Source organism: Protobothrops mucrosquamatus, unplaced genomic scaffold, assembly GCF_001527695.2.
Source record: "Protobothrops mucrosquamatus isolate PMUCROS unplaced genomic scaffold, P.Mucros_1.0 scaffold517, whole genome shotgun sequence".
NCBI classification, from domain to species: Eukaryota; Metazoa; Chordata; class Lepidosauria; order Squamata; family Viperidae; genus Protobothrops; species Protobothrops mucrosquamatus.
Genome location: NW_015386830.1, coordinates 438,551 through 457,926, shown reverse-complemented (window position 1 = coordinate 457,926; position 19,376 = coordinate 438,551). Strand labels below are relative to the sequence as shown.

The 19,376-nt window shown below is 35.5% G+C and overlaps 1 protein-coding gene across 1 annotated transcript in view; it reads left to right on the top strand.

Annotated features, from left to right (window-relative positions):
• Positions 1-19,376, top strand: part of HTR4 (5-hydroxytryptamine receptor 4) — a 143,953-nt gene that overhangs the window by 40,850 nt on the left and 83,727 nt on the right. Inside the window, exons 5-6 of the mRNA XM_015816880.1 lie at positions 8,405-8,558; positions 11,998-12,566. Of these exons, the coding sequence (XP_015672366.1) occupies positions 8,405-8,558; positions 11,998-12,566 (723 nt within the window). The remainder of the gene's footprint in view (positions 1-8,404; positions 8,559-11,997; positions 12,567-19,376) is intronic.

The following is a 19,376-nucleotide window of genomic DNA, read 5'->3' as shown; positions in this document are numbered from 1 at the left end:
GGGAAGACTCTTTGTGAAATATAAATGCCTTTTTGCTTTCCTTCCACCCCATCTTGCTCGTTCATTTAATCCTTCTTAATATCTAGAACATTAATAGTTTCACTCTTTTGTATTAAAAGATCAGTTTATGATTTTTTGACATCTACAGTAGTATCTGGAAAACAGAATATTAGGAAAAATAGACTTTTCCTCTGATCTACTTAGAGATACTCCTATATCTATGTGACTGACATTTTATGATTGCAAAGTTCAACAGCCTTTTGCAGAAACATACATTTCCCCCCCTCCGATAATAAATATCTTTGAATGTGTAGCCATTCAAAACAAACATTGTAAATATGAAGCTATGCTATACTGAGATATATTTCTTTCACATCTATTTTGGCTTGAAATTATTTATGATTAAATATGTACAGTATATGAGTAGCCACTGTTTATCTATCCCTCTAGCATCTCTGTGATCCATCTGTGATCAAGGTCTGAGATCTTCAAATACCTGTTTAGATCCTTTCTGGTTCAGATCCATTAAGATCAAGAAACAGCATGATCACTCTGGTGAAATATTTTTCAAATTATAGATGGGAAGAGTGCATGTCTCTAGGGTTTGTTAAACATCCCAGAGATGTTACATGTCATTGGCCATAGTGTCCTTCTAAGCCACTTGCAAGAGTTTGATGCTGGAGATACCATGTCATGATAGTCTCTCTACCTGAGTGCACAAGTCCAATTAGTAGTCATGGAGAGGGGAACATTTATGGATACTCCACTGTGTATCCCATAGAGTAGATTCTTGGTCTCAGCAAAGAGATTCTTCTTAAAACCAAGTAGTCTTTGTAAATATCTTTACATAATCTCTAATGTAGATTCCATTTAGAGAAGACAGCTGAATTTTTGTGCAGATGAAAACAGACCAAGAATTGGAACTGAGCAGCTGGAATTAAAACAGATAAAAGTAATTCCTAGTCCCAGCTATAAACGAACTACATTCGTCTTCCTAACTTATTGTAGTTGTTCAGCTGTAATGAAGGAGAGTTGCTGCAAAAAGGAAATGAAAGAAACAGAATTGAGGCTGAAGGGTACAAATGAATTTTTGTAATTGGAATAAGCAGTAAATGCAGTAAATCACTTCTGAAACATCTTGATTGTACTCAGTTCAACAGTGTTTTACTAATTTGTTTTTAAATATATGAAAACAATAACTAATTCTATTGTCACTGGCAGCCTCCCAAAATACTTTAGTGGAAGCCTCTTGCAAAACATGTATATATGTTAGTGATTAGATTTTCTTAGCTCAGACTTACTAGCATGACAGAAATAGAGCCATGACTTAGACACATTGTGTAATACATGATGTGCAAGGTTACGCTTATTGATTTTTGCTCTTTTCTTAAAGCATGTATTTTGTTTCTTAAGCCTCTTAAATGAATAGATCCAACCAAGCAAAACATTAATAACTGAGTTTGCCAGTCTGGGAGCAATTTCTTCAATGCTCCAGAAATACATATAAATAATATAATTTGGGATAAGCAAAGTCCTCATAATTAAATAGATTTTGGTAAAAAATATTGTTTAGAATAAAATGAGTTTAATTGCAGCTGTGAAGTAAGACATTATTTTGAATAAGCCAGGCCCCTTATTATTTATTTAAATTTATTTAAATTAGAACTACCCACTCCCATAGACTCATTTGAGCTCTTAATCAATTTCTAAAGATAATAAATAAGTTGTTTGAATAAGGAAAGAGCTTGCTTGTAATACTTAGGCAGTTTTTAAAAATAAAGTGAAAGATTTGATAATGAAATATTTTATTCACTTCAGTGACAGGGTCAGACTCTCACAAAGTTTCATCTACATTCTACAACCATCAAAATCATACTGCGTCTTTAAGGGTCTTGTCACCTGTAGATTCTTTGACTAATTGTTTGTGTCTATGTCAGTTTATGCACATATGTAGATTCTCTTTCATTCAATATACTTTATATGTGAGCACTACTAAAAGCCACATTCTTTTTTTAAAATATATTTTATTGGTTTTTTACAATATAATCTTTAGTGCTTAGTAAAAACGTGTTGTCTGGGTTCATTTAACAACCAGTTAAATTTCTATAATTTTATAATCAATATATTAACTAGAAATATCTTTCCTTGATCTTCTCTTCTTCCAATAAATTTCTCCTTTTGCCAAGATTAAGCAGATATAGTTCTTGGTACTTTCAATACATACAAAGTTAAGTATAAGCATTTTTCTAGTGTTTGTATAGATAACAATAACATCAGTATGTAGCATCTTTTCTAGACATGTTATTTTACAATTACTTTTGCAAAAAAAACATCTTATGTAAATCACTATAAGTCCTGTTTTCAGAGTTCTTATTTAGGCTTAGTTTTCCCTCAATATTCGAAACATTTCTTATTGATTATAATTTTCTCAAAATTGATTACATTTAGATATCCAGAAAACTTTGCACATTTGTTAACTATTCTTTTATCCATATTCAAATAGGTATTTAGTCATATAGTACTACATCTAGTAGTTCAAATCATCTCTCTTAAATTTGGCTCTTGCCTATTCTTGTTTAAGCTTAGTTTCCCCTCAGTATTCAAAACATTTCTTATCAAATATAATTTTCTCCAAGTTGATTACATTTGAGTATCCAAAACATTTTATTCATCTAAGTCATCCCATTATTTTTACATTTTCCATATCATAAAAAATACTATACTATACATATAAATCACATTTGCCATAGAACCCATTCATATCAAAAATTTAACTATTCCTTTAACCATATTCAAACAGGTGTTTAATCATGTAATACTCCATCTGATAGGTCACATTCTTACAGGTATGGAATAGAGAAGAACTTTATATACACTGTGCCAAATTCAATAATAAGCATAGTACCCAATCCGGTACAAAATGGGAGAAGTGGATCACCTTTTACAATCTTTACACCATGTACATATAACCACATGGTCCAACCAATCACAAAAAACACCAATATGGATTCTTTGGAACCCTCACATATTCTGTTTTTCTATAGTAGGAGAGTAACTCTCAAAGTCATCACAGAAACATCAGAGTTTTCTCACATCCATTCAATCCACCCTTAAACTCTCTCACCTTTAAATTCCAAGCTGGGTAATGTAACCTTTGGTAGCTAAGGTATCTGTGGCAGCAGTTGACAGGCACAGTATGTGTACTTCTTATTCCATTTGGCTGGTTTTCCCCTTGCAGAAGGAGCACCCCAACATTGCTGTTTCATTTAGCCAAGCAGCCCTAATATATTATCTCCCAGCTCCTGCCAGAGATCTGAAACCAGCTGCTCTACATTACACACAAAACTTGCAATATGTTCCCAGCCTACTGGAGAATGCTTTCTCTCTTGGCCTTCTGTAAATCTTCTCTTTGCTAAAAACATACCTTCCTGAGGCAGGATTTTCAAGGGAAATAATGCTGTTCTCAACTATGACCATGCCAGCTATTCTAGGACACTTGGGAGCGGTGCTAACTTGGTTTAGATCCAGATTTGCCAAGAAAGTTGTTATGCATTTTATTGTCAAATTCTGTTTCCTAATCAGTTATCACCAGCTCAGATGACATCTATTTATATGTCAAGCTAGAAATGTTTTTCGAGTAAGTTCCTGTTTGACCGTGCTGCATATTTTATTGTATATTTACCCCTTTTAGAGACCTTCATGAATTTGTTTTGCTTTGCATGTCTCTGAGCGCATCAGCAAAATTGGCCAGTTTACTGCTAATTCCTAGTTCCTAATTCAATATGTGGAAATTATTACCACAATATTTAGGATTGGGATGCTTTTGATATAGCAGGCTAGAAATTACTATTCTAAAATGCACATATGTTCTTCAGTCTGGTTTATTTCAGTCTTATCTATCAGAAGCCAGCTTTATTATTCTTCCACCAAAGTCTATAATTCTAGAGGAATAAATAATGAGTCCTGGATTTTTTACATGTTCTTTAAGTTAGCAGATTTTAGGTATCTTGATTTAAAAATTGTTGGAGTATAGCTGTTTGGGCTAACTTGCAAGTACAAACAGATAAACACAATGAGTGTTGTAGTAGTATATACTGTAGATAGGTAGATCTGAAGACCCAGTGCAGCTTATAGGAGCAATAGAATTATCTCTCTTTTATTCTTTCTGTGAATTATACACCTTAAATCTATGTCACAAATTGCTTTTAAAACTTGGCAATTTCAGTTACAGGTTAATTGCAGCAAAATACCAAGGTATAATTTAGTGCTGGCATTAAAATAATTCCTTTTAGAAAGCTATGTGTTTCATAGATTCTTATTGTGATGATAAGAAATATACGTTGCCTGAATAAAATAGTATTACAACTGTACTCAATATACTAGAATTTTATTGTTACTAAACATGTAGAGGATATCTTGAGCCTGTATTTATGACTATATGTGTGTTAATTTATGGAGAGTATCCCTATTAAAGTGGGAACCCCCAACAAATATGAAATTCCAAGATGATGCTTTTATAGCAATAGCCTTTCCTTTTATTAATTAACATAACCTTACATGACACTGTCAGCTGCAGATGACCAAAAATTCATAAACCTATGAAGCAGTACAGTCTGACTGAATTGTCCTCTCATTGTGGTTAAACTAGCAACATTTCCCAATGGTTTCCATATCATTTTGCTACTTCAGTTTCAGTGAGTTCAGAGCCAGGGGATTTCCTGCTCATTTCTCTGCCCACCTAATCATGTTTTCTCTCTGTCTTGCCAACAGAAGAAAAGCACTCCGCAGACTTGTAAATATTTAATGCAAAATTGTCCCCAGAGCCATTATCAGGTGCTATCCTGTAGGGGACTCTTTAAATGTGAAAGAATTAATGATTTGACATCTTCAACAGGAGCAGTCCTTCACCAGCTCCATTCCTCTGAGCAGCATACCACAGAGGCGAAGACGCCTACAGAACTGTGGCCCACCAAGCCATAAAACTGTACAGAACAAAAACATAAGATTTCTTTTGAGATGAAGGCTTGTCGTTGTCAGATTAAGTGGCCCAAGCTGTCTCTCTTGAACTGTCTTAGTGTATTATAACTTGTTTAATGTGACACTTTAAGTGAGGGAATCTTTTTTGGATCGGAATGCTGTGCTTCCTATGTTTTTCCTTTCCTCTCAAAGAGGCCAATTGACTATGCTCCTATGCTATCAGACACAAAGCTTTGGATTCTAAACACTGTGACAGAGTGAAAGTGTTTGTATATGTGTGTGCAGAGACATACGTGTGTGTTATCTATCGCCTCAGTTTGTATGGATACATCGTCTACTACTACCTTCCATATCTTGTCGAAAAGCAAACAAATTACTGTGAGTTCCATATTCAGAATGGCTTTTGGAACTATCTTCAGAATCTTTACATCTTCTGTTCATGATGCGATAACAAAATCTCTCCATATATCAGCACATTTTTATGATTCATCTCCTTCATTTTTTCCACTAATAATGTGGAGACATTGCTAGTGGGCTTCAGGTTACCACTTTCAATTTTTGTACATCAAACACACGTGCTTGCATAAAGATAGAGAAATTCTAATAAAAATGGCTGGAAATCTCAAAAAGAAAAGGAATATTTCTAATCTCCTCCCGCTTGTCCCATTTAAGATGTTCTTACGTTTACTGTAAGTTGAGAAAAATAATACTTTAAGGGAGAAACACCTAGGATATGATACCCAGCTTCTTTTGGAAATGGCTATAAGAAATCTTACCTTAGATGAGTGTGCTATGAGTATAGCCAAATGCTTGTGTTCCTTTTCAAAGGATTTGTCAACAATCCTGAAGAATCTCTATGCACCTTTCCAGTTTACTGTAAATAGTAAAACTCATATCCTAAGAAAGAATGGCTTCCACACTGTATATAATTGGCTAAAAAAGTTTACTTCCTTTCTAACTGGGATGTATCCATTATAAAATATCATTTTACCAGAATGCAACCTGTTATACCTCTGTTCACCTTTTTGGAGAACAAACTTTCATTCCTTGCTTACCTTTGTGTGAGATTTTTTTCCTGACAAGGCACCTTACTTCCAAAGTAAGTATTTTTATTTTATTTTCCAAGAAAGCTGACAGAAACAGCATTTGCCAGCTTTTGCTGTTTTAATCAGGACGTCATAATATCATAGCACAAGCTCCTTTAGAATTATGGGCAACATTGCAACACAGGTAGTGTAGGGTAGAACTTGTGATGCAATGCTGCAACCATGCTATGGTTTCATGCACACACCCCATTTCCTGTGAATGCTGCTAGTTGGTGAAGTCCATGTGGGAACCATTGGTTGAAATGATGCTGGAAGCTCCTGTGTTGCTTTGTAGCATGTCATCCTCTCTCTGGGCCTCTGTCTCAAAGACATGAAAGGTCAAGTAGGCAAAAGCCCTGGGGGCCTCAAGGGAACTGCCAGCAGGCACTTCCAGGCTTCATGTTGGGGGACTCAAGCCCTGGCACATGTTAAATTAATTAACACATTTTTTGGTATTTTAATAATTTCATCATTCTTTCTAATGATATGCAGAGACCGCTTTTAAACATTCATCTCCAGTAAGGACTTTACCGTTGAGTAGGCTCCCCATGTGGAAAGCAACTTTTTTCTGTCCTTCTCTTTGCTCTATCGATAAGTTAAGTGCTAAGTTATCCTTAATGTTGATAATAGCGCAATGCTTTTCATTCTTGCCAGTATTTGACCACCTGGGCAGACCTTTCGACTCATTTAGCATAAACATCAGCAGGAGGGGGAAAACTCTTTCCGAGACAAGAATCATTAGGGTGTTCCTCAATAATGCTTTCCTGTGGTTAAAATAATAACAGTTGCCTCCCTATTCACCAAATACTTACATTTTTAATGCTACCACAGAGTGTCTGCCACACTCTGGAGGTGAGTTAGATGCTGCTTCTTGCAAGGTTGTTTGCATGATGGAAATATAACAAGAGATGGAATTTACAGAATTGGAAGAGAGAAAAATCCATAAAATAGAAGTAGTTAAAATTCATTTCTGTTGTGTGAATTTTTCTCACTTTCTTCAGATTTGCTTTTCTTGAGATTTCTAGGTGCATTTAGTTCTCTAACCTTTCAGTCTGGGTTAGATCAAAAGCAGAGTGGAGAGACGAGGTTGAGGGAGGAAGGAAGGAAGGAAGGAAGGCAGGCAGGCTCCATTAAGCTCCCAAATACCAAGTTTTGCTTGTATAGCACAGGCTATTTTAGACATCTTACTGTTAGCTAAATAATAAACCAACAAACAAAAAAGGTAGGGATAACAGTTCACAAAAATGAGGAAGAAAGACTCTTAAGGGCTATAAAAATGAGCTTAGATAAATAGAAGACAGACACAGATTGCTATATCTCTCCCAAGCTCTTTATTTTGATCTTGTTGTATTTTATTTCAGGGTAGAAAGATTCTTTCAAGGCTGCTTGTGCATGTTGGTTTGTATGAATCAATAGAGCAGCATAAAGCCACATCAGTTCAATGTAGCATTTCACAGGGGAAAATAAGAATATAAAACAATCAGTAGCAGTTTAAAAAGCCAGACACTGTTAATTAAACATTGTAAGAAAACAGAACAACAGGTTTTAATGCTCATTAGCTGGAGGGAGAGCCAAATGTTCGTTCTTGGGGCAGGAGTTTCACAAAGAGGCAATCATCTTGTTACTAAGCATGAGTACTTTAATCTTGCAGAGCCCCAGCCTGCAGCCCTGGACATATGCAACCCTTCACAGTTTGTTTCATATCATCACTGAAAGCATCGAAACTAAAATGAATGTACTTCTTTGAAAGAACAATAATAAGCCAATTTGAGGTTGAGAGATTTTGAGAAGGGAGAGGTTCATGAAGATTTTGTTCTGAATAGAAAATACTGCAGTAACTTTCATCCACTTCAGAACTTTTTTCCCTGCCAAATATGGAAGGAAAATTAGAAGTGCATAAAGATGACATTTATTTCCCTATTGTTGAAAAAAAAATCACTGTGAAAGTATCTTAAGAGCAAAAATAAAAGCTATGCTGTACATGAAAGGAAACTGAGAGAATAAGGAAAATTACATTTGATTCAGCCATGGGGCAAATTTTCTCCTTTGTAAATCTTGCGTGCTTTAAATTTAAAACTATTTGACCTTCATGTCCTCGAATAAAAGAAGGCAACGTTCTAAAGGAGGTGGGATATGAATGTCAGCAATATCTGTGGAGATTCTCAGTCATCCAGGTCATGGTCTTAGTCAGAACTGAAGAAGCTACTTGGATGAGAAGCGAAATGTCTTCAAGGAAAGACAAAGTCCAGTTGCCTTTTGAAAAAGCACCTTTAGGAATGTAAGCCATATTGATCTTGCCTTTGCTCTTTATGTGTGCTAGCTTTCTCTTTTTGCCATTCCAGGTACTATGCCATCTGCTGCCAGCCATTGGTTTACAGGAATAAGATGACTCCACTACGCATTGCTTTATTGCTGAGTGGCTGCTGGGTAATCCCAATGTTTATTTCTTTTCTTCCTATAATGCAAGGCTGGAATAGCATTGGCATCATGGACTTGGTGAGTAGATCTCAGTTGCCCGATGTGAAACCTATTCCAGGTCAAAATCAGAAGACTTTTATTTTGCCTACAGCCCTGTTTAATCTTGAATGATTGTATATCATTATTATTGATTTATGACTGAAGGCGAATATATGTGTCCCAGGAAAATGTTGCAGGATCCAATCTGGGTCAGTCACCAGAACCAGACATTTTAGTCTTCCATGTTTTCAGACACGTGCTGAAAACCATCCACAGGGAACCTCTCTCTAGCAGAGTGTGCGCTTTGGGCCTGTTGTGTGTGGCTGTTGTGTGTGGCTTTTTGTTGATTTAAATATAAATTACATAAATTATAAATGTATATATTTCCCATTCTAGGCCAGCCTTTCTTAGCTTTCTTCCCTTTGAGGAACCCTTGAAATAATGTTCAGGTTCTATAAAAATGGCAACCAATATTATAATTTCACAATACAATTCACTTCGAACCTACACAGCCCTCCTTTTGCAATTTCTACCACAATATAAAGCAGCAGGCCAGCAGTTGAGTCATGGTGTGCAAAAATCCCCATCACTCTGAGCACTGGCCTTGTGCACTAAGCAAAGTTCATTTTTTTCAGTGATGTTTTCTCATAGTGACTTCTTGTGAAAGTCTTGGATTCCACACAAAGTCCCATTTACAGTATGAAAAACTGCTCTAGGCTCTCGGTATTATACACAATTTGAAATTCTATAATTGAAGAAAATTGCAAAAAAGAACAATAAGAATATTTTTGAAGCAAGACATGTTAATGTTGATTAGTTCTATAGATGACTTTAGTTTAGTTAAAGTATATCCTAGTAAGATTTGAGCTAAACTAACCTCTGGGGGGGAGGGGGGAGCATTCAAACTTTTTAACGATAACTCCATTTAATCCATGTTTGTAGCTATTTACATTAAAACTAGCACAGGCTCTGGTTAGAACAAGTGATGGATCTCATGTGACATTCTGACTTTTCTAAATAATTGTTAGGGTTTTTTGAACTTTTGATTATTATAGTGTTTTTACTGCATAAACTACTCAGAATGAGCCTACAAATTTCATAAATAATGTAAAAATAATAAATGTTACTGTGATCATCCAGTCCGAATATTTCAAAATGTTTCCAGATAACTTACACCATCACTTTTGGGTAGCTAATTTTTTCTACATATCGTAGAGCTGAGTAAATGTACCACCCAAAATGTACGTTACTTGCAGTTTTTTTAACAGCTTTAATCAACGGACACATTCTTCAACTTGCTGTTCTCTGCTATTTGCGGCTCACTGTAATTTGGATGATTACTATAAACCTGATTCCTTAGTTGTGAAACGATTTAAATGGCAATGGAAAGTTTGTTCACTGAATTCTAGAACTGAAAATGTCTGTAAAGTTAAAGTACATTTAGTCCATACCAGTACTCTCTGTTTATTCATTTTGAAATGTTTGATTAACAGTAAAAGAATTAAAACAAAGCTGGAACATTCAAGACCTCAGAGACATTTTTCTACCTTTAGATCTGTTGTTATAAGCTTTGGTATTCTTTTTGGCCACAAAAGTTATAGAGTAGTATCCTATAACTCTGAGGTCAAAAGCACCCCAAAATAATAGTGAAATTGTAAAATAATTTCTTTCCCAAGCTTCCGTCCAAGACTCAGGTGGAACAATAGGAAAGCCTGGACTTCTCTAATTGAATATGTTCCTGTTGTATTCATTTTGTACTTAGTTCTATCGGGGGAGATATTGGTTATATAAGATAAACATCTATTTGAACAGAGGTAGATCTAAAGATGCTTTCTGCAAGAGGGCTTCCTTAAAGCATAATCCTTTCAGGTCAAGGATAGACAACTTGTCCACCTTATCTGCCTTTCTGTATTGTTAGTATGCCCTTTGGAGGGAAAAAGTCCTGGATCTTTGTTTTTATACATGATAACTGTAGTAACATTATTGTATGCACAAAGATGAAAAGATTTGGCACTACTTACAATGGAGGAATGGTTAGTGAAGATGATGAAAAAAGATGGCTAAAATTGACTTCTTTGATAAAAGAAAATACAATATTTATATTTATTGCTTCCATATGGACCTTTTGCATGATAAACAACCATTTTTTTACTATTAGACTTAAAAGAAAACAATAGTTAAATGAACAGTGCTTTGAATGCTGAATCACATAGCATACAGTCCATGTAAGAAACATTAATTCTTACGTACAGTATATTCTGGATATCTCCTGTCCTCTATTAGGCGTACAGGATGATTGACTACACACACAGCATTAGACTGCTTCCCAGAACATTTTAGTAGATCCATTGTTCAAATAAAACATTTGCTTCATTAATCCTCTCCCTACTCTCCATTCTTTTCTGAAAGTTTGTTTTTCTGAAGTTATTGCCTGACATTGACAGTATTCCAACTCTTATGATAATTGTTCTCTAGATGAAGAATTCTAATCCACAACAAAGTGTCAATAACACATGAGAGGCAATATTAACTCTTTTCATGAGATATGGATCTGATGCAATTTTTGTCTAATTCTTAGAGTTCATAGTAATCTAGTAATCATGCAGATTCTATAGCTTTTGAGATTTTTTTTAAAAAAATCACCCTATCTGTTTCAGGGAATCATAAGCAGATGGAGAAAAATTCTGAACTGGTTTCCCCGGTTTCAAATGTATTGAAATCACAACTCCTAAAATTCTGCTCCAGCATACAGTAACTGAATGAAACAATACTAATATTTCATATCAACTGAATGAAACAATACTAATATGTCATATAAATTGTACCGCAATTGTTATCACTTATGTAATGTGTAGAATAGTCTTTTCCAGCATGCTACCTCCAAAATACTCTCTAGATATTTTGAAACCATAGTTTCCAGATCTGGATTTTTACATCATCATTTTACATCAGTGGCATTTACTACAATAAAATGCAATATTTTCCTTAAAAACTAATAACGTTTAATTTTATTTCTCTTCTATCCTTTCCTGTCACCAAAACTGATATACTGGACAATAGAACAGATTTTTACACACTCAAAAAATAACCACCCACAGTTGCTCAAAATCTGGTGCCATAAAATTTTAATAAATTATTATTATTAATTGCATTTTATTTGTTCCCCCGTTTTGATATTTTAGTACTATATTTTCTTTCTGCCATAGTTCAAAAGTTGCTGAAAATAGAGGAAACATTCAAGAGAATTAACAGCAGTGGGGAAATGCCATGAATAGGACAAATCATAATTATGAAAGAAAAGAATGGGCTAATTTGTGAGACAAAAATTGTATTAGAGATTGCTGAAGAAAGATGTGTGATGCTAACCTCATTTGTACGCATGGGCAAATGAAGCTAAGAAAGAACATTTTATTATCAGGGATATTTGTGTAGGCTTCTAACATTTCTGTGCTTTTTTGGGGGGGTTTCACCTCTTCAGGTAGAAAAAAGGCAATTCAACAATGCATCCAACTCAACTTACTGCATATTCATGGTCAACAAGCCGTATGCCATCACCTGCTCAGTCGTAGCCTTCTACATTCCATTTCTGCTAATGGTTCTAGCCTACTATCGAATATACATTACAGCCAGGGAGCATGCTCACCAGATACGAATCTTACAGCGTGCAGGGGCACCAACTGATGGGCGACTCCAACACCCGGACCAGCATAGCACACACCGTATGAAGACTGAGACGAAAGCTGCAAAGACCCTCTGTATCATCATGGGTTGTTTCTGCTTGTGCTGGGCACCTTTCTTTATCACAAACATAATAGACCCTTTCATACATTATGCAGTTCCTGATCAGATATGGACTGCTTTCTTGTGGCTGGGATACATCAATTCAGGACTGAATCCCTTCCTTTATGCATTCTTGAACAAGTCTTTCAGACGTGCCTTCCTCATCATCTTGTGTTGTGGTGATGAACGATATCGAAGACCTTCCATCTTGGAACAAACGGTACCTTGTTCTACCACTACCATCAATGGATCAACTCATGTACTGAGGTGAGTTCAAATCTATCTACTTTAAAGAATACATGTTTGAGAAAATATTTTCCCTAACTATGTTTTAGCTGTGAGTCTATGAATTCATAAAGGAAAGCTAAGATTTTTACTTTTCAGAGAATTAGTGGTATATTTGTAATTTTCTAAATGCTTGTACATACATTTTCAGGTGAACGGAGAGAAGTTTTGTGAAACTTTCATAGGAGAGTAGAATTTCATGTCCTTTTTTTATTATTATCCTTAAATTTATATTTTCAGAGAGACGATTAAGGATGAAATATTTCATTTTTGTGTTAAGGTAAAAGTACAAAGACAATGGTGTGTTTGGGTGAACAAAATTATATTGTGTTAAATAAAAATATGGTTCAGTGAAAAGCCTAGGTCAAGAGAGATATCTTAAACAGGTGCTGAATGTTTAAAAGGTTCAGCATCATCCATAACTAAACAAGGAATGAAAGCCAATGGGTTACTTATATACAGGTACAAAACACAGATTCCTGGGAGTTTGCATAGCAAATCTCTGGCAGTTGCAGTACCTTCAAGATATCTCCTCCAGATCTTAGTTAAGAGGCAGACAAAACATTTCCTAAATTCTAATAGGCTTCTCATTTCTGCATAATCTAATCTCTGTGTAATGGAATGTTTTCTTAAAAACAAGTAGATATTTGGCCATAATGACAATTATTTTGAAGTTTCCTAGGACACCACCAGGTTGTTAATTTTTCTTGCTGATAATGCAGTAGGATGGACAGTTTTGCTATTGAAAGAAAAATATATTAATAGGCAAATAGCAGACACTTTCTTGCTGCTGCAGTTTTCCATTCCCTAGTCTTTGACGAATTGTTTTCTTTTTTTTAAAAAAAAAAGAAAAACTCTGCTAGTTCAAGCAGCTTAAGGAATGAAAATCAAATCACAAATCTCATCTGATAAAAAGTTCTGCAATGACAAAAATTCTTTTAACGTTATTCTATAAAAGAAAAAGAAATAGAAAAAAAAGATAGGGAAAAAGAATAAGCAGCCTGTTCCTTTGCATTGCCCGCCCCTTCCCTAAGAGAAGGGGAAAACTGACAGCATCTTAAAAAATTCATCTTTGCCGCTCTGCTTGCTACATGAAGTGGGATTTGCAAAACTGTCAAGGCAACCTTTCCGTTAGAGGACCCAGTGGGCAGTGATGTTCAGGAAGGCTGAAGCAAAACTTCCCCCTCCTTCTCCCAGTTTGCAGGCAGGCATCCTGTAGAGTACCTGCCTGAAAACTGTACAAAATTCTGCATTTCCAGCTGAGAATGGTTCTTTTTGCATCATAATTGAGCTAGAATTTTGCCCATTCAGCTGCTGAACAGAGGCAGTGGCATGGGATGGCAAGTGTCGTGATCTGATTTGGGAATAGCATAAACCCCTTGTGTGGAACTCAACATTTGGGAGAGAGAGGGAGGGGAAGGGAGAGAGAGAGAGAAACAGAGAGAGAGAGACAGACAGACACAGAGAGAGAGAGAGACAGAGACAGAGAGAATGAGAATAGACAGTCAAATGATATGTCTAGGAAATGTGAGAAATTTCAGGTCATACTAGTAGTTTCAATGATATAATGAACATGTGTTAAATAACCCTGAACCTTATTTATTTATTTTAATTATTTACATCCCACATTTCACCACCTGATATTCAAAATTGCTCTCAAACATCAAAACCCAGTTGCTTTTAAAAGGGGTATATGGTTTTCTTTTAAAAAAACAGCAAAAAGTTAATATCTCTGAAAGGTTTGAAAAAATACTCTTGATTGAAAGCTAAAAGGGAAAAATACTAATTACTACATTAATATCTTTAAGTAAGAAAAATAAATTTGCATTTTAGGGCACTTCTGTCAGTTTTGTTTTTGCTCAGTTTCTTATTTTCCTGATTATAATTGTATTTTATTTCCACAATGATTTACAAATTCAGCAAACACTACACAAAACCTTGTGTATGCTTCTTCTAAAACCTATTTATAAAGTTTTCTGTCCTATAGGTGTGCAAAAACATTTCTATTATGCAATGCATCATTTGTGCTGTACTTACTTTTAACCACTACTACATTTCATGAGTAGTTTTGGAACTACAAACCACATCACCAAATTTCCAAAGATGTCAATTTTTGGGCACATGGATATGGAAAGATGCAATTTGAGAAATTGATTTACAAATCAGATGGCACTGATTTCTTGTCCTGCATAACTCATGGAAGCACCTGCAAAGCAGAGTCTCAGAAAAACTCAACAGATGGATAGATTCATATGGCAGAAGACTGTTGGTGGGGTCTTTAGTCCCAAAATCTTTTTCTCTATAAATGAAAATACTTAATATTACCCAGGATCATATATACAGTCAAGCAATTAATATGAGTCATGGGCAGTGGTGGGATTCAGCCAGTTCGCACCACTTCGGCAGAACTGGTAGCTAATTTTTTGTTGCCCAGGCCCAGAACAGACTTCCGGAAGCAGCATCCACACAGAGAACCGGTTGTTCACATATTTGAATACCACCACTGGTCATGGGGCAGAAGCATTTTCTTATTGGCAGACAGGATTTATTATTTACCCCTCCTACTTTTGACTGGAAGTTGTTTCATCTTTAGAAAATTAACTTCAGGAGTTTCATGCTTTAAGGTAGAAACAGGGTCATCTTAAAAATGTGGAAGTCTATGATATGTGTTGTGATACGTTTTACCTAGTCCAGGGATAGGCAACTATTTGGTATCTTGGTAATATTTTTGCAGCTTGCATGGGATGAAAAACATGAAAAAAAACCCAAATCGTATCTATCATATTCAAATGAGAAGAGTATGTTCTGTACTTTCTACTACCTGACGAGGGGATTTTTATTTATTTTTATCCCACCTTTATTATTTATATAAATTACTCAAGGCAGCGAACATATCCAACACTCCTTTGTCTTCCTATTTTCCTCACAAAACCCTGTGAGGTGGGTTGGGCAGAGAGAGAGGGACTGGACCAAAGTCACTCAGCTGGCTTTCATAGCTGAAGTAAGTTTCTCACTTTCTAGCCTTGAGCTTTAACCACCAGACCAAACTGGGTCTCTCTCTCTGTGTGTGTTAATTTTGCCCCAACTCATTTTGAAAAGGCAGCTATATAAATAATCTAAATAATAATCATAATTGTCTTTTAAAGTGGTTTTTTTTAAAAAATAATATAAATATATTTTAAAGCTTACTCAACAGCTTTTTTTCTGCCTCAGAATAATGGTAAATTGTTGTACACAGAGGGAAAATTGCCCACTTGTGGGAAAAAAAGCTTGAGGATTTTTCATTCTGAGTCACTTAATTCTTATTTAATTTATGGAAATGTGTAGATATATCCCAGTCATCATTTGTCTGAGATTTCTGGATTTTTTGTAAAGAAAATATTGGCTTATGACCTTTAGTTTTTACTTAGTTTCTGTGATGGATAATGCATAAATGTTTGAAGGGACCAGGTAGTTTGTTTTTCTTTTGCTGGTTCATATTAAATAAACGTTAATGCCTCAATGTTTTACAGACTCTATTTAGCCGTGAAAATTTGCTCCATTATCATGCCAACTCACTTCTTTCCATCCTCTCCCAGCTGGAGACCCTTAATGATCGATCGAATATGACTACACAGAAATGCGTGCTGTGCACCCGGTTCATCAAGCCGCAATTAGGTTTTGTTTCCTCAGCTTCCTAAACTGATGAGGAAGCTATTTTGTTAGCTTCCTGTGTGACTAAAAACTTTATCTGAGAATTAAGGATGGAGACTCATCCTGATTTTGATTGGTGGCTCATTGTGCTCATTATAGAGGTGGGCTTACATTATGTTAGCTGCTTTTTTAATATATATATATATATATACCTATATCTATACCTGGCTTTGAATGGTAGAGTTTTGCAAGTTAGTGGCTTCACAGTTATTACTCAGAGCTGGAAAAAACTTTCTCGGTATATCATGGAAAAGATGTGGCTCTCCAGCTGTGATCATCTCTGATGTAAAAGAAAGCAACAAGTGTGCTTCATTGATTGACCAGCCACTTGGGGCTTCCCAAGAAATTCAGTTTCCTAAGTATGATCTGTCATGTGGAAAGAATTTTGCAGTAACATTCTATCTCCATTGGATCTATAGACTGGAACTTCTGGAAAGAAAATTAATATCACAATTTGGATACAATGAGAGTTAGGATTCCTGGGATCCTGGAAACAATCCATAGCTACTCTTGTTTCTTTGTTGAAGGGTTGGACATTTGCTGCATCTCGTAATACCAAATTTTCCAACATGCATGAGATCCAAATGAACAAGTGGATTTGGTAAGAGAGAGAATATAAGGAAACTAGACGGAGTCATCATTTTAGTGATATTACCTAATGCTTGGGTATCTCCATGCATTCTTCATGAACCATGCCGCATACCTATTAACCTCCCAGACACACATTGCATACCCTCTTGCACACCCCTCACACCACCATCTGACCCATGTGGTGCCTCATGTGCCCTTCCCTACACCCTTGTGCAGCCTTGCTGACCAGTGCAGCTCTACTCCATGCATGCCCACAAATATTTTACCATTTGGCACCTCTCACACATGCTCCTCGACCTGCACATGCTTCTTATGCACCCCCCTCAAACTCTTGTGTAATCTCCCCCACCAGGCAGCAGCCACTTACTTACCTGCCTTGCCAGTCTAGGACTTCCGGCTTCCTACCAGCTTCCCCACTGACTTTCTTTGTGGGAAGTTGGCAGGGAGCATTGGAAATGACATTCACATGACCATGTCTGACTATGGTGAGGAGGCAGCCTGACAGCACTGCAGCAGCCATAACTTTGCCAAATTTATGCCTTCTGTAAGTTAGCTCATTTAAAATAACAGTAGTCCTTGACTTACAACAGTTCATTTAGTGACCGTTCAAAGTTACAACAGCATTGAAAAAAGTGACTTATATCCCTTGTTCACACTTAGGACCATTGCAGCAGCCCTATGGTCATGTGATCAAAATTCAGATACTTGGCAAGTGACTCATATTTATGACAGTTGCAGTGTCCTTATGTCATGTGATCACCTTTTGCAACCTTCTGACAAACAAATTCAACAGATAAACCAGATTCATTTAACATTACTAACTTAACAACTCCAGTAATTCACTTAACAACGGTGGCAAGGAAGGTCATAAAATGGGCAAAGTTCACTTAACAACTATCTCACTTAGGAACAGAAAGTTTGGGCTCAATTGTGGTTGTAAGTTAAGGACTACCTGTATGTTGATTCAAAAACTGTTGCCCCATTATTTAATGTTTTTCCCAATTGAAGATTATAAACAAAGAAACAGATGTGAGAGTTTTATTCTATATAGATTCAGTGTAGTTTAGTGGTTAAGGTGTTGGATTAGGAGTCAGGAGACTGAGTTCAAATCTACCTACAGCTGTAAGCTCATGCCTGATTTTGGGCCAGTCTATCCACCCAAAGTACCTCATACATTTGTTATTTTTTTTAAAAAAAAATGGGGGGAACAAATGCTATGTATGTTGCCTTATAAATATAACACAAATTCTATATTTGCTATTTATTTTCCCTATGGGTGAAAATTTGTTATCTTAGGGGAATATTTCCTGACATTCCTGAACTTATGGGTTATCAAGAAAAAAGAATAGTGAGTTTTTTGGTATAGATACAGTATGAGGCTCATCAGCAAATTGAGGGTGACTTTGATGATAACCTCTATTTTGATGTTATATAAGGTATGTTCAGGCAAGCATTTAAGAATATTTTTCATTTATCTTCTGTAACTCTTGTCCTAATGTTCATGTTCTGAATAAATTTTTCTATTTCCCTACATTTATATCTATATCTGTGCATGCATTTACTCATACATTTATGCATCCTGCTGAAGTTATGGATTTGTATTTATTTTTCTTCTAGACACAACCCCATTTAATAGTTTTCATTGTGTTGCTAGAATTAATGGATCCAAGTATGGGAAGACAAAAGATTTTGAAATGGATTCACAAAGAAACTAAATTTATTTCTAAATAAAAGTGCCAAATGAATGCAATCAAATGCAGATGTATGTAGTACAGTATTGAAAAATACCTTTATTTTAAAAAAATACAAATTTTTGTAAGAAAAAAAGAAGAACTGGGCAGATTCAAAGGTAATGTGATATTTACATTGATTCTGAATTAAGGATATTACTGAATGCTGCTTTGTATATTGCTTCAGTAAAAACTGCAGGTTTGTAAGCACATTGTCTTAAATGTTCTAAAGAAGTCAGAAAAATGCATTTCTGTCAGAAATTAGACAATATGTAACCACAAATCATAATTCCAGAGGAAATTCAACAGTGATGTCCTTTGGGTGTTGTCAGAAGCAAGGTCATCCATCTTTTAGAAACCAGAACCACATACCATGTTTCCCTCCTTGTGTGGAAATAATATTTTAGAAATATAAGTACACATTTAATTTAATGACAAACTTTTAGTTTCTGTCTCAGATGGCTTTCTCACTACAGAATGAGTTAAGTGGCAGTAGTTGGCGTATGTATATTAATATATAAAAGTCTCCACAATTCTGTTAAAATGTGGCTGTTTTGAGATTTGTCTGAGACATGGTACAACAACTAAAGCCCCAATATGCTGCAGAAAAAAGATGAATGAAGTTTTCTCAAGTTAGATTACAAATAATATTCTGAATTTAGAATCAATTTGTGACACTGGTCAAATAGATAGCACAAAGCTTCAATCAGAATAATAAAAATCATGTCATTTCTAAAATCAGAGAAATGCTTTAAATTCAGGGAAATCTTTTTAAAAT